We start from the raw sequence: 16,855 nt of genomic DNA, 5'->3' as shown, positions 1-16,855 counted from the left end.
GTTGTTGAGCTCATGAAAGCAGCGATCTCGTCATTGTAACTCGATTTCTGCACACAAACGAATTCTTTCATCATAACTATCAGTGCAAACTTGATGTAACTAAGAGATTTGTGAAAAAAGCAAGTCCAGAGCTCAGTCACTGATAAACTCACGCTGTTTGATTGACAGCTCCAGTGATTGTAAAGGGAGCGTTCTTTGATCGCATTCTTTATATAATTTAATCACCGTTTAAATAACTTATTATTTTCATCCTACTAAAAGAAACAACATGACCGTTTAGTCACTGGTTTGATTTACTGACACTTAACAAAGATCATCTGACTGTACATGAATCATTACATATCAGATCAGGCATTAGAATTAACACAGTTACTTACATGTTGTTGCATTACTGTCGAGTCCTGCGCTGAAATGCGATTGATTTACCAACGAATCCACAGTGAAATGTGCCAAATGCAAATAAATACAGCTCAACTGAGACGTTCACATTGTTGAAAATAAATAACCATATTCCTAGCATTAGGATCCTTTGAAAGGTAATGTTATTTTTGTCCTGTATCACTCTTCTCTCCTCCTCATCTCACTAACACACCAGTGGGCGGGGCTAACGTTGCACTGATGAAGTATGCGTTGATTTCTTCTGTGGAGGCAGGGTTTCACCTGTCATAGATAGGCACATTCCAGGATAAGTCGTTATCTGGGCCTGGTGTCAGTAAAAGCTTTTAACAAAGAAGGTTTTCAGTTCTGAAACTTACAGGATATTCTTATAGTATGACAGCCTCTTATATATCAAAAGCTCAAGGAAAAACTGATTTCTCAATTCATGACCCCTTTAAAAAAAATGCATCTATTTCAATTTTGCAAACTTACTCAGGCTGACCAAAAAATCTCCACTGAGTAAAAATAATAATAATATTAAAAACTTACAGGGTGAAACTTATGGGTAAATGTGTTAACCATAAGAAGGGCCGTGAAATTTTAAGTCTATAGCTCAGATAGGGCAGTGGGGCGGGCGTGTAGAATATTGAAAATTTAACTGCTAGTTGCTAGGCAACCATACATCCCATCCATCCCAAAATGACATAAAATGCAATTAACCCCATTCCCTTCATGCATGCAAAATCTGGTGAGTTTCCACCACCAGGACAGAAAGTTGTAGCTGTTCAAAACGAGGAAGAAAGTAGTAGCAGTGCGCTTTATTCCTCATGACCGTTTCTAAGTCATGCGTTAGTCTTTCTGTCTTGTTTAAATAATAATAATAAAAATCTCAATCAAGTTATCTCAAGGGTTTTTTTTTTTTTTTTCTCAAGGCAAAGCAAAAATAATATTGTATTAATGCATAAGTCATTATTTTTGTTGTTCTATTTAGTGCAAAAAATATAATTTCTGTTGATTTTGTAAATGTAAATGTTTTTCTCAGTCCATATTTTAAGCTGTTCACTGTCCATTGCATTACTTTGACCAAATGTCCCATCATGGGTATTAATTTGATGAGTTATCGCCCCTGCAGGGATTTCCCTATTCGTGGAATGCAAATCTACGACGGGCCGATCAACGTCCAGAACTGCACTTTCCGTAAATTCATCGCCCTTGATGGACGACACACCAGCGCTTTCGGTTTCCGTCTGAACAACTCCTGGCAGAGCTGCCCGAACAACAACGTGACTGACATCACCTTCGATGACGTGCCGGTAAGTGTCATCCCTCGAGCGATGTCGGGTATCATCCAGATCTCTGTGGACCTTTGTGACCTCTCTGACAAAATACATGTCAGCGCTCTTTGTGTGCTTAATAAAAGTGGATGGGGTCACTGTCTCTGAGCTATTTCAGGAACTCGGATTGATTTTGTGGAGGATGTCAGAGAGGATTATAACATTTCAGAGTGTCTCTGACAGAGGTTGTCCTTCCTCTGGTTATGATCACCTCTCTCCCACCCTCATGTCACTTCCAATAGTTAGATATGAGGCTTCATTGACTGCATTTGTGCTGCAGGGTCTAAAGCACAGATCTGATTAGGACACATATGGTACACACTGTACATTTACAAATTTGGGGTCAGTAAGATTTTTTTTTTTTTTTTTTTTTAAGAAATTAATACTTTTATTTAGCAAGGATGCATTAAATTGACAGTAAAGACAAAAGATTTCTATATCAAATAAATGCTGTTCTTTTGAACTTTCTATTCATCAAAGAATCATGAAAAAAAAAAAATCATGTTATCATCCACTTAAATAAACACATTGATAATTATAAGAAATGCTTCTTGAGCAGCAAATTAGCATATTAGAATGATTTCTGAAGGATCATGTGACACTGAAGACTGGAGTGATGTGTATACAAAAGTGAAAAATATATTTCAGAAAAATATTCTCATGTAAAAAATATATATTTTCATGTAAAATATTCTCAATTAAGAGGAGATTTATTCATGAGTGTTTAAATGTAGGTCAGATACGTGTCAGATTTAGAGCCACATTTGCTAGTGGTCAAAATCAGATGCAATTAAAGCTGTTACAAGATCTGATCCGTGACAGATACTGGTTTAAAAATACAGTTGTTTGCTTATTGGGAATAAAGACAAGTCAATTATAAACATTATCCTAATTTCCCTCGTCTCCAATCGTGCTCTAGATCACCTCGCGTGTATTCTTTGGTGAACCGGGTCCCTGGTTTAACAAGATGGAGATGGATGGTGATAAGACAACCATTTTCCATGACATCGATGGCTCAGTGAGCGAATACCCGGGCGCTTTCCTAGTCAAAGAGGACAACTGGCTCCTGAGACACCCCGACTGCATTGACATCCCTGACTGGAGAGCTGCCATTTGCAGCGGGCACTACGCCCAGGTGAGTCCAACCCAGAGCCGTCCACACCCTCACCCTGGGAGTAACCCTGGTTACTCCCAAAACATTCCCATGTTTAGTGTCAGCAGTCTTCATTCGGGTAGTCGGTACACAAGCATTTTCAGTGTTGGGGGTAACGCATTACAAGTAACTTGAGTTACGTAATCAGATTACTTTTTTCAAGTAACTAGTAAAGTAATGCATTACAAGTAGCGCAAGTTACATAATCAGATTACTTTTACAAGCAACTAGTAAAGTAACGCATTACAAGTAACGTGAGTTACGTAATCAGATTCCTTTTTTAACTAGTAAAGTAATGCATTACAAGTAACGCCAGTTACGTAATCAGATTACTTTTTTCAAGTAACTAGTAAAGTAACGCATTACAAGTAACGCGAGTTACGTAGTCAGATTACTTTTTCAAGTAACTAGTAAAGTAACGCATTACAAGTAACGGCAGTTATGTAATCAGATTACTTTTACAAGTAACTAGTAAAGTAACGCATTACAAGTAACTTGAGTTATGTAATCAGATTACTTTTTTCAAGCAACTAGTAAAGTAACGCATTACAAGTAACTTGAGTTATGTAATCAGATTACTTTTTTCAAGCAACTAGTAAAGTAACGCATTACAAGTAACACCAGTTATGTACTCAGATTACTTTTACAAGCAACAGTAAAGTAACGCATTACAAGTAATGTGAGTTACGTAATCACATTACTTTTTTCAAGTAACTTGTAAAGTTATGCATTACAAGTAACGCCAGTTACGTAGTCAGATTACCTTTTCAAGTAACTAGTAAAGTAACGCATTACAAGTAACGGCAGTTATGTAATCAGATTACTTTTACAAGTAACTAGTAAAGTAACGCATTACAAGTAACTTGAGTTATGTAATCAGATTACTTTTTTCAAGCAACTAGTAAAGTAACGCATTACAAGTAACTTGAGTTATGTAATCATTACTTTTTTCAAGCAACTAGTAAAGTAACGCATTACAAGTAACACCAGTTATGTACTCAGATTACTTTTACAAGCAACAGTAAAGTAACGCATTACAAGTAACGTGAGTTACGTAATCACATTACTTTTTTCAAGTAACTAGTAAAGTTATGCATTACAAGTAATGCCAGTTACGTAGTCAGATTACTTTTTCAAGTAACTAGTAAAGTAACGCATTACAAGTAACGGCAGTTATGTAATCAGATTACTTTTTTCAAGCAACTAGTAAAGTAACGCATTACAAGTAACACCAGTTATGTACTCAGATTACTTTTTCAAGTAACTAGTAGAGTAACGCATTACAAGTAACGTGAGTTACGTAATCACATTACTTTTTTCAAGTAACTAGTAAAGTTATGCATTACTTTTAAATTTATAACAAAATATTTAAGTTACTTTTTCAAATAAGCAACGCAAGTTACTTTGTTTTCCCATGTATTGACTGGCAGTTCTCCTGTCCCCATGTTGAGAGAATCGTGAGTAAGTGCAGAGGTGTTGTGTGCGAACATGGTTATTCTAGACTAGTTCTAGACTAAATGTGAGCATACATTTATTAATGTACTACTTCTCCTGTATTCTATTTTTCTGTGATCCAGAACGGCAATACAGCTGAAAGGCTTGTTTGTTTGAGCTGCGCCCTCTACTGTACAGGCGTGAATTTGTACTTCCTTCAGCCTAAGGCTTATTCATTTCACTTTTGCTGTGAAAGGGCCTTTACATTTGCCAAAAACGTTTTTGTTGTTCTAAAAACAAACAGCCCAGCCCAGATGAGAAAAAGTAACGCAAAAGTAATGTAACACATTCCTTCCATAAAAAAGTAACTAACGCAATTAGTTACCTTTTTAGGGAGTAATGTAATATTGTAATGCATTACTTTTAAAAGTAACTTTCCCAACACTGAGCATTTACATGCAAACAGTGATGTTTCCCAAGCAGCACCTTGTTTGTTTGGTTCATTCCAAGAAATGAAAAAGCCAGACACCTTGTTAGCCTTCATTGAAATTCTTTTTCCAAAAGAAAGGCAATCAATCTGTCAAAGCTGTCAAACACTCAAGCGTTTTTTTTTTCACACGCACTTAAATACCGTGCAAAATATCCCCCCCCCCCTCCAGATTTATGTCCAGACCCGAAACCCAGCCAACCTTAACATGAAGATGGTGAAGGATGAGTATCCAGACAAACCTCTGGAGCTGGTTGGTGCTCTGGGAAAGAGGAACCACTACCAGCAGTTCCAGCCTGTGGTCACGCTGGGAAAAGGATACACCATGCACTGGGACCAAGCGGCTCCTGCTGAGGTCACCGTCTGGCTCATCAACTTCAACAGGTCAGTGAGTGATCGACTTCATCCACTATGCAATAGTCTTGATAGTTTTCACTCAGGTTCAAGTAAAATTCACAGTGAATTTATAACCTTTAACAATTAATGTATGTTGTCAACAAGAACCTTTAAGGTCCCCCAGCGGTTTTCCATCAAAATAAAAGCTCTATAGTTTTAAAGCAAAGAAATTAAAGGCACAATATGTAAGATTTTTGTATTAAAATATTCAAAAAAACACTAGAACAAGTTTATATATTTTGTTAACTTGTGTTACTTACATTATCCCAGATGTTTTAATAGAATGAGATAAAATAATGTGATTTTAAGTGATCAAACGTTAATGTAACAAAGTTCAAGTTCAGGGAAGGAGGAGGCGAACATTAAAGGGTTAGTTCACCCAAAAATGAAAATTCTGTCATTAATTACTCACCCTCATGTCGTTCCACAACTAAAGACTTCCGTTCATCTTTGGAACAGAAATTAAGTTATTTTTGATAAAATCCAAGAGGTTTCTGATCCTCCATGGAAAGCAACGTAAGTACCACATTCAAGGCCCAGAAAGCCAGCTCATTATTGTATTGTAATAAGCCGTGTTCTGACGTAGAACACGGAAGCGCTGCACTGTGTTTACAACATCAACAACGTAGGATAATGACAGGGAAGAGAAGAAATTGTTGAATAAAGTCGTTATTTTTGTTTTGTTTTTGTGCACAAAAAGTATTCTGATCGCTTCATAACATTAAGGACAAGTCATATATCTCTCGGATTTCATCAAAAATATCGTAATTTGTGTTCTGAAGATGAACGAAGGTCTTAGGGGTTTGGAACGACATGAGGGTGAGTAATAAATGACAGAAATTTCATTTTTGGGTGAACTAAACCTTTAAATGGAACTTTAATCGTAAAATAAATATAAACAACAAAGAGAAAGGAGCAATAGTGGTCGACTGCTGCATATAAGCATAATAAAAACAGCAACGTAAAACATCCCTGGCTCTCGGCCCCGCCTTGCTTCATATCAGACGTTAATAAAACTTTAATACATTAGCTCACCCATGAACTGTTGGATTGCTTTCCATCGGCTGTGTAGGTGAAGATGACAACTCCCATGATTCCACGCTCATTCACAGCATCATCAAGCTAAGTTTTTGTTACTGTTTTGAATAAGAGACCTCTAGAGGCGAAACTTACATACTGTGCCTTTAAGACAGCCATAAATATTAGTATTATAGTTTTACAGTTTTTCTGTAAAATAAAATTATTATATAAAATATATATGTATGTATGTGTATATATACTGTTTACAGTATATAATATAGCATTTGCTCAACCAATGGAGTGGGTTTGTGGGCGGGACATTCTCTTGGCAGATTGGAGTGCTTAGGATGCCAGCCAATATTTTTGTCATCTATTAGCCCTTTGTGTGTAAATGCAGCCTAATAGACCCGTCACTGTGTCATAAATTATAATTAAACCACAATATTAACAAGAAACAGAGGAAATCACTCACTGCTCTTGGCTGGATAACTTTAATAGCCATAATAAGCCCTCTAGAATCAAACACGAACACAAATTTAGGTCGAAAGAAAAAAGAAACTGTACAGCTGATTTTAATTAATTACTGTCAGTCAAACTCCAACAGCATCACTATTAATGTATCTTATTGTGTCTTTAACAGTAATCAGAATATTTAATCGTGGACATGATTCCTTCAGTATTAGTCTCATTTTGAATGTTTACTTGAATATTTCAAGCACTGTTTACTTCATTTGTCTCTTGTATCATGCTTGTAATTTGTTTCTTTGTTCTGCTTTTCATGTCAGTTTGTCTTGAAATTACTTGTAAGAACATCAAACAATTTTTACTTAATGAAGGAACAATTAAGAGCTGCATACAGAGCATTTTTTTATATTTATATTAATACTTTACTTTTTGAAATAAATGATGCACTCACATCCAGTACCTTATGAAAAGATCAGAATAAAGTATGAAGCAAAAAATAAATGGTAAAGAGAGCGATCTGCACACATTTATGTTATTCCCATTTATAGGTTAAAATAGCAACATTTGTAACAGTGATTATAAATTATATTCATTAAATAAAATTCACATCACCCTCTGATCCAGGACTGTGGCGCCCCCTAGTGATTGATGAAAATACTATTATACACTACCACATATCTTACTCATTACAGCAGTGTTGTTGCTTCTTTTACAGAAATGACTGGATAAATGTGGGCATCTGCTATCCAAAAGGCACAACATTCATCATAATTTCCGACATCCACAACCGCCTCACCAAAGAGACGAGGAAGACTGGGGTGTTCATGAGGACCACTCAGAGAGAAAAGATGGGCCACTCTCACCAGACGAGAGGATATTACTACTGGGAGGAGGACACTGGGTAAGAGCTGTCTCTGTTCATATAGTCCCTGTACGACACTAACTGCCTGGTGGTAGTGAATGCAAATATATGTCCTAATAGAAATGGCCTTTTTGCCGTCTTTATTGAAAAGAATAGTTGTGAGAAGACAGGAAATGGTTCCTGACTCAGTGTTGTTGGTGCATGTGTGTAACGGACGTAGGCGAGCTTATAAATCATACAGAATGATGTTTTTTGAAAATGTAAAAATGCAGAAAGTTTTCTGGGTTAGGGGATTAGATATACAGTTTGTACAGTATAAAAATCATTATGTCTATGTAAAGTCCCCATAAAACATGAAAACCCAACTTGTGTGTGCGCATTATAATGTCAAAATTAATAAATGTTAATGGCTATAAAAAGTAACGTAAAACATATTAAATGTGTGCGTTTTTCTATTGACAGGCCTAATAGAAAATCATACTGAACAAAGTAGTAGTAATTATAAGACATCTGTGTTATGACAGAGGATGAAAATATAGCTGTTCTGAATTTAGCTACGTCAGTCTTCCTTTGCTAATGAAACATAATTAAATTGTAGGAAAGAGTAATATCACTCGATTGGAACTGCTCTGAAATTACCCAGAAGGCTGGATGCTAAACTTCTGTCAATTATAAGTTTTGATGTCATTTTAAAAGTGTCACAGCTTCCAAACTCGTGCGCTGATCTCTGTTTCTCCCTGTCTGCCGTCATCCCCGCAGGCTGCTCTTCCTTAAAATCAAAGCGCACAATGAGAAGGAGGATTTTGCGTTCTGCTCGGTGAAAGGTTGTGAAAGAGTGAAGATCAAAGCGGTGATTCCCCCCGGCAGCGGCCCCAGTGACTGCATGGCTGAAGCCTACCCCAGATACGCCGAGATGCCCGTCGTAGATGTGCCTATGCCCACAAAACTGCCTCGTTCAAGACTGGTGAGAAGACAGTTTTGTCTTTTGAAAGCCTCTGTGTTTGAAGTCTACTGTAATGCTGCGAGTCGGATGTGGGATGTTCCTGCTGGATTTTTCCAGACGCTCTGAAGATGGTGTATAAAGAAACAAAAAAGCTTTTGTTAGTTTTGCAGGTGTTTGGTTGTCAACAGGTAGTGTCTCCTGGCAATCAGACGGTGTAGGATAAATGACACTATACAGTGCTAGCATTGGTGCAGGTGTGCCATTATCAGCAGGATCATTTACTGTGTTTTGCGCACCTGTGTCTGCAAACTTTTGCTGAACAGGTTTGAGGAACTTTGATGCATTTTATTTACATAACCATATTACGGAGCCCCTAAAGGGACATGGTGATGGAAAACATATGAGATGGGAGAGGGAAAAAATTAATTGCTTTTGCATTCCCTCACAAAAACTTTTGCGTTCCGCTGAAAAACTTTGCATTCACTCACAAAGAACTCAAAAGATTTGTAAGCAAATGCAAAGTTTCCAGAGGGAACGCAAAACACTTTTCTATAGATATAGATAGTTAATATATATTTAAATATAACATAAAATGAAAGAGATTATATAATTTGATATTTTTAATTATATATATATATATATAGCAAATAGAAAGAAAAACTTATATATATAATTTTATTATATATTAATAATTTTTCTAATATTTTCTGTTACTTGCTATGAAAAAGATACATTTTAGCAAAGAATATATATATATATATTTATATATATATATACACACACACACATGTATGTATGTTATAAATACACACATACATGTATTTAAAGAAATATTTACATGTGTGCATATATATATATATATATATATATGTGTGTGTGTGTGTGTGTAATTTGTTAAATATATATATGCATGTGTGTGTATTTATATATATATACGTAATATATGCACTAAACACACATTATGTAAACAAACTTATTTTGGATGCGATTTATATAATATAATGGATGATATATATATATATATATGTATGTAATGACAAAAAAAATGGCACATGAAATTATAATAAAATAATGAATGAAAAAAAAAGAAAACAAATGATGTATTAGTAGGGTCAGAGTTGAAAATGAAAGGGAAGCAAACACTAATTCTGACAAGTGGAGGCAATATTTTAGACTATCACTAATATTTTTTTTATTAACTACATCTCTCTGTGTGCCTGCATGTTCATATGACACATCGTTCACATCATTTCACCTTTTGGCACAGTTGAAGTGAACATCAAGCAAGAAAATAATATCATTAAATATCATATTATTGAAATCACAAATTTCCTTTTTTTCCTTTTTAGCCTCACACACCGGAGCACTTCCTCGAAGTCAAACTGGAGTCATATAACACTCGCTTCTTCCACATCAAAGAGGACTTCGCCTATACAGAGGTACAAACTCTTAATAATGTGTCTTTACCTTATCAAGCTTTGAGTTTTACAAAGAACTGAGTAAAATCTATAACATCACTTCTTATAAACCTGCATAAGCCTAAAGTGGTTTGCTGATGTTTAGCTGGTTTTATCTAGGTCTAGCTTGCCTTTTTTATATTATATTATATTATATTATATTATATTATATTATATTATATTATTTAAATTGTATTTTATTACTTATTTATTTTAATCAGGTAAATAAATTAAAGTGTTAACACAAACCCTGTAGACACAAGTGAAAGTGACATGTGAAGGTCAAGTATGGTAACCCATACTCAGAGCTTGTCCTCTGCATTTAAGTTAGTGCACACGCATTAGGAGTAATGAACACAAACACACACACACCCAGAGCAGTGGGCAGCCATTTTGTTGTGGCGCCCGGGGAGTGATTGGGGGTTAGGTGCCTTGCTCAGGGGCACCTCAGTCATTTCCTGCTGGTATTGAGGCTCGAATCCGCAACCTTCGGGTTACCAGTCTGATTCTAGTGTTATTAATAATTTATTTTCATCTCAAATCTAAAAATATAATGAGAATAAAGATGCTAGCTTTTATTTCCATTTTATTTTCATCAATATAGCAAAAAAAAAAGAAACATATGGGTGGAGACAGGCTAAACAAAACGATACAAGAAAAATATAAAACAAATGAAAATAAAGCTATTGTTTCTGTAGGTGAATGGGAAGAAGATCTACCAATCAGAGGACGGCGTGCATGTGACTGTGATCGACGGCCACAGTGGTAAAATCCTGGAGTCTAAAGGCTTCAGGAACTCCATACTGATGGGAATTCCTGCTCAGCTAGAAAACTACATCACAAACCTCAAAGACGAGTAAGACTAATAGAAAAATATATGCATGAATACTTTACGTCCATACAACATCAAATGCACGTTATGCTTTTTGAAATTACTAGGCTGTGTCATTAAAACCAGCGTGTAAACGGGGTTTTTACTGAGTCAAACATGCTCTTTTTGTTTCAGTTTTTAACTCTCTCTCTGAACAAAAAGCTGAGAAAATGCTTTGCAATGCTTTTATCATTTGTTTCTGCTTCTTCTTCTTCGCCTGTGTTTTGATCCGGAGATTCTCTAATCTTTCAGGAGATGTGTAATAGTGCACCCTACCATATAACAGTGAAAACATGGAAAGCATCTCATTATTAGCCATCTGAGATGTTTCACTTCCTGTAGTGCTTCAATGTGTTGAATTCAAGAGGATCACACAGGCTTTGTGCTGCACATGCCGCTATCCAATTTGGTCTGCGCTGTGAAGTGGGCCGTGCAGATATTTTGTCCGTTCTGCACAGTTAAGTTGGGCAGAGCTGCTCTGACACTGTTGAAGTGTTTGGACTCTCACATGAAACCACTGAACGGGAAATGATCACACAGTCATGAAGGGCGAGAGGAATTGCATGTGCTTCAGCGGCCTTGAAATTTATCTTGGGTGGCCACTGAAAAATGTTCAACTGAGTTAAAGAAAGTGAAATTTGATTTCAGAGACCACTTCAGAGGATTTATTTGTTCAAAGAACTATTCTTTAATGTCTCATTTTGTATTTGTTCCTCCTCAGTTGAACTGCTGTGTCTTATAGGAGCTCATTTTTTGCACTTGCAGGTCAGTGGTTTTGATCACCTCTAAAGGGAAGCTGGTCACCAGAGGGCCATGGACCAAAATTCTCGAGACCCTCGGAGCAGATCACACAGTGAAGTTGAAAGGTAATAAGATTCACAAATTCAGCTTTGTGACAGAGTATGAGTACATAATGGCATTCACAATATTTATAGGTTTGAAACAAATGTACATGCTGGGAAACACATGTGACCAAGCATAGTAGATCTTAGGATTTAATATGTAAGTGTCCAAATGTATGTTGGGCCTACTGTATGCTACCATACAAACATTTTGGGTCAGAAAGATTTTTTTTTTTTTTACGAAATTGTTTTTATTCATCAAGGCTGAATTAAACTGATCAAAGGTCACAGTAAAGATGTTTAAAATGTTACAAAAGATTTCTATTTCAAAAATGGCTACTGCAAATCCAGCTTTACCTTCACAAGAACAAATTACTTTTTAAAGTCGGCATGAAATAAAAGTTGTGATAGTCTTTTCTTCTCTATTGTGACATATATCCGAGTGAAACGGCTTCTCGAGCAAGAAAAAATGTAGGGCGGGGCTTGGGTTTGTCTGTGGGGAATTGATTGGATGGTTGTGGTTTGCTATTGGTGGATCTCATGTGAGTGACAGGTTGACCCGCCCTCGTCATCAGAGAAGATGGAGAGGAGGATATTTTGACTAAAGAGTAGAACACATGAATTGAAAAAAACAAAAGATGTGCACGGATAAATCATTATAATAAATACTGCAATATACCATAAAATAAGAATTTTCGATTTGATTTCATGGTGAAAAAATAAATTGTAACAATATTTCACATTATTAACTGTATTTTTGATACATCTTGGTTAGTATAAGAGACCTTAAAAACATTAAAAAATATTATCGACCCTAAACTTTTGAAGGACACTGTATAGTGTCTGTAAGTGTCTCAGATACTGGCTTACGCTCATTTTTAGCTGTAGAGTTTTATCACAGTGGTATTTAGGATTCTCTATGGTAAATGTCCACTAAAAAAGTGAAGCCCTCATACAACGAAAAAAAAAAAGCAGTTGACTTGTGTGAAGAGAAGCTGTTTTCTGGGCTGGACACACACACACACACACACACACACACACACACACACACACACACATACATTCACATACCAGAGCAGCAGGGTCCTTCCTTTCGTCCCTCCCTTCACATATAATATTTATCATGTCGAATTGTCATTCCAGCAGGCAAAGCCTTGGAAGTTTACATTCCAAGTCCTTCCCACCGGCTCGTTTCGTGAACATATTTCACAGGTCAGCCAAATTTGTACTGAAATACTAGAGGAATAAAAATGAAACACACAGGATTTTATTATAATGATCATCCAACTCTACATTTTCCTATTTATTTCATAGATACTACAGTAAATCTATAGATCGATAAATAAATAAATAAATAAATAGACTTTAAATATTGATCTGAGATTATTTAACTCATTTAAACATGAAACAGCACAGGTGCCCTACTATTTAGTAAGATGTTTTACTAAATTACCTTTTTTTTAATTACTTTATTTTACTACCCTACCATTTTTGGTAAGAAAATTAATACTTTATTAAATTGATTTATAAATGACAGTAAAGACATTTATAATGTTACAAAAGATTTCTATCTCAAGTAAATGACGTAAATCTTGTACAACAAAATGTATCACAGTTTCCACAAAAATATGAAGCAGCACAACTGTTTTCAACATTGATAATAATCAGAGTTTCTTGAGCTGCAAATCATCACATCAGAATGATTTCTGAAGGGTCATGTGACACTGAAGACTGGAGCAATGATGCTGAAAATTCAGCTTTGATCCCAGCAATAAATTATATTTTACTATATATTCAAATAGACGTCATTTACTTAGTATATTTCTTCTGTGTCTTCTCCCGCTCTGGGAGTCTTTGGCAGCCCATGGAGCCATTTACAGGAAAGTTATGAAATTTGGCACACAGATAGAGGACAGTCCCAACATCAACCACACCAATGTTGGAGTCTCTAACTCAATCCCTCTAGCACCACCAGCTGTCCAAATTTTCACTCATATTTTGAATATATTGCACCCTATGACGCCATTTTGAATTTTCCAAAAAACCTACTTTTTCTAACTCCTCTTATGCCGTTGCTCCGATTTTCATGAAAATTGAACCAGATCATCTTTAGACCATGGCGATAAAAAGTTATGGAATTCAAGTCGATTCGTTAAACCATTCCCAAATAACGTGTAAATGAATTTTACGTAGCGCTTGCAAAAATAGACATAAGGCTGTATCTCCGCAACGCTTTATCATATTCAGACAAAACTAGGTTTGTCATCACAATCATGACCTGAGGCAACATGTAGCATTTTGGCGCAGTGCCACCTACTGGTCCAGAGTTACAAAAAGTGATTATTTTTACTTGTAACTTCTGAAGGGTTTGTCCAAAAATCATGAATCTCGTTAGATTCGGGGCAACATGCTGAGTTGACTGATATCCAATTTTTCCATGTCGGCGTCGGCCATTTTGAATTTTGTCGTAAAATGCTATATTTAATGAACGCATTAACGTATCATTACGAAACTCAGTATGTGTCATCGGCACTGTGCCCGGACTCAAAAAGTTGCGGGGCATTAGAAGTTATTAGCATTTACAAAATTCTAATAACTTATGATTATATTAACCTATTGTAATGAAACTTAATAGATTTCTTGGGTCATGCTGAGTACATGGATACCAATTTTGACATAGTTGGCCGAACTTCCTGTCCGCCATTTTGTTTTTCTTTAAAAACATGCTTTTTCGAACTCCTCCTGGACCGTTAGTCTGATTTTCACCTAAATCGAATCATATCATCTTCAGACCATGGCAACAAAAAGTTAAGGAATTCAAGTTGATTCGTCAAACCGTTTTCTTATACCGCAACGAAGTTGAGGCATGATGCAAAAACGACTCTTAAAGCTGTATCGCTACAATGCTTTGACATATTGACACCATACTTTGCCAGTGTCGTTGTCACCTCACTCTGACACATCAATTTGGTCACAACGCCACCTATTGGTCGAAAGTGATAAATCATTAAATCATTATTATTAACTGTATTTGTGATTTTTCAGTTATTTTGTCTAAACTGATCTTAATATGTCTTTAATGTAATTGCTCATTGTTGCAGTTGGTCTGATGCTCACAGCTGTGCTGGCATGACTTGTGCCTTTTTTATGCTTGGCCCCTTAATTGCTGCTTGCAGCTATATTACTATTTATTGTATTTCTGATCAAATAAGTGCAGCCTTGGCAAGCATAATGTTTTTGAAGACTTCCCAAGCTTTTGATCAGCAGGATATCTGTTGCAAGGGATGACAGTCAATCATACAGTAATAGCCTCATTATACAACAATATTTGACAGTAAAATGTAGCAACTGAACCAGAATCAAATATTTTAAGCTGCATTTTTATAATTACCACACCATCAAAGACCATATAATTAAGTATTTGACATACTTCACAGTTTACAAACTGGCCATGTCCAGAATTTTTGTCATGAATGAGGTCCAACAGCTTTAATTTTGCGTTTTTCCCCCTCAGATAAACTCGCCTTTGTGGGCTTCAAGGGCTCCTTCCGGCCAGACTGGGTGAGGATGAGTGTTGATGAAGAGCGGGCCAAACTCCATCAAGTGCTGCCCATCCCGGTGATTAAGATGATGAAGCTATGAACAAGAGCAACACACAGCAGGACATCTCAGACTCGCAGTAGCACCACTGCCAGCTACACCAGGACTACTGAACCCAAACCACCAATCAGAACCGAGCATGTGTTTATGTTACCTAGCAGAGTCCATTATATGTGACAACGTGGATTTGACAACGTGATTTTTGGATTGTGTCGTCAGTTGATTATACTTGAGTTTCAAGGGGAGAAAAACAAGAAGAAAAAAAAACAAAAAACAAACCCAACATTCCTTGTTTTTGTCCCTCTCGGTGATGTTTGCCTTCATGTTACAACATATGTTTTTTCTAAATATATAGAAAAAGACGTTTCAGATTGTAAATGTTGTGAGGTTTCCTCATTTTAATTGTCACGCACAAGAGTTGGTTTCATTTGTGTTGAACAAGAGAGCCAGCAAAAATTGGAACAGGTCACCAAAAAATGAAAATTCCACTCATTTATTTATGTATCGCGCCATTCGATGGAACAAAAAAAAACAAGAATTTAAGCATATGACCGAAAGCACTATAAACATAGTCCATATGCCCCCCCCCCCACCTGAGAGTGAAAAAAATTATGGAATTCTCATTTTCCAGTGAACTGTTCCTTTGAATCGAATTGTTAAGAATGGATTTGAATTTGAGCATTAGTAGATGTCAGTCAGTCTATCATAAAATGATCAAATCTGTGACGAATTGGCTTTTCTTCCATTTGGCAAGAAGTACGACAGTGCCGAAATAGCTGGTCTTTTTTCGGAGATTGTAATTTGTTAGTGTTTTTGTATGTTTTGTGTGTTTCTTAAAAAAGCAACAAAAAAATCCTGATTGATTACAGAGATATATTTTATACTTATTTATTGTACAGGCACTAATACACAAATCAAGAAGGGACATCTTTTAAGGGACTTTTAAGTTGTAATGTAATGCTGTCCTATCTGTAAAAACTAAAACTTTAAGTACAATTTTCACTTTAGTGTATAATTCAAATATACATTACATTAACTTTAAGTTATATATGGGTGTGATGTAAATGTGAATGATTTCAAAGTAATAAAAATGTATTACTTTAGATAAGAAAAAAATTTAAAGACTTTTGTACAGAAATAAATCTTTTTTCCTCACATCTTTGGAGTGATACTATGTTTCTGTGTGTGTGTTGGCTTTCAAAAAGTTATATATATATATATATATAACTAGAATGTACATTTACTGAAGGAAATGTGAGTGGTGCTTGCAGTGTTCTACACGATTGTAAAAGAGCCAACCAACATGCCCCTACACTGCTAGCATGTTTTTAGCAAAAAATGCTAACACGTCTAGCATGATGGTAACACGATTAACATGTTGTTAGCATGATGCTAACATGATTAACATGTTGCTAGCATGTTTTTAGCAAGCATGATATTAACAATTAGCATGTTGCTAGCATGTTTTAGCATCATGATAACAACATGATTAGAATGTAGCTCGAATGACGTTAAAATAATTAGCATGTTGTTAGCATTATGCTAACGATTACCATGTTGCTAGCATGTTTTTAACAATTTGTTAACATGATTAGCATGTTGTTAACAAGATG

At 35.9% G+C, this 16,855-nt stretch overlaps 1 protein-coding gene across 3 annotated transcripts in view; it reads left to right on the top strand.

The window, feature by feature from the left end:
- cemip (cell migration inducing hyaluronidase 1) overlaps positions 1–16,399 on the top strand; it is a 146,109-nt gene extending 129,710 nt beyond the window's left edge. For all 3 annotated transcript variants that reach the window (XM_051901731.1, XM_051901732.1, XM_051901733.1), the window contains 9 exons: positions 1,511–1,691; positions 2,632–2,847; positions 4,959–5,170; positions 7,383–7,568; positions 8,289–8,493; positions 9,822–9,911; positions 10,628–10,785; positions 11,566–11,666; positions 15,157–16,399. In XM_051901731.1, coding sequence (XP_051757691.1) covers positions 1,511–1,691; positions 2,632–2,847; positions 4,959–5,170; positions 7,383–7,568; positions 8,289–8,493; positions 9,822–9,911; positions 10,628–10,785; positions 11,566–11,666; positions 15,157–15,284 — 1,477 coding nt within the window. In that variant the 3' untranslated portion in view covers positions 15,285–16,399. The remainder of the gene's footprint in view (positions 1–1,510; positions 1,692–2,631; positions 2,848–4,958; positions 5,171–7,382; positions 7,569–8,288; positions 8,494–9,821; positions 9,912–10,627; positions 10,786–11,565; positions 11,667–15,156) is intronic.
- The last annotated feature ends 456 nt before the right edge of the window (positions 16,400–16,855 follow it).

The sequence above is a fragment of the Ctenopharyngodon idella genome, chromosome 7, assembly GCF_019924925.1.
Source record: "Ctenopharyngodon idella isolate HZGC_01 chromosome 7, HZGC01, whole genome shotgun sequence".
Lineage (NCBI taxonomy): Eukaryota > Metazoa > Chordata > Actinopteri > Cypriniformes > Xenocyprididae > Ctenopharyngodon > Ctenopharyngodon idella.
This window is presented reverse-complemented; position numbering and strand designations above follow the sequence as displayed.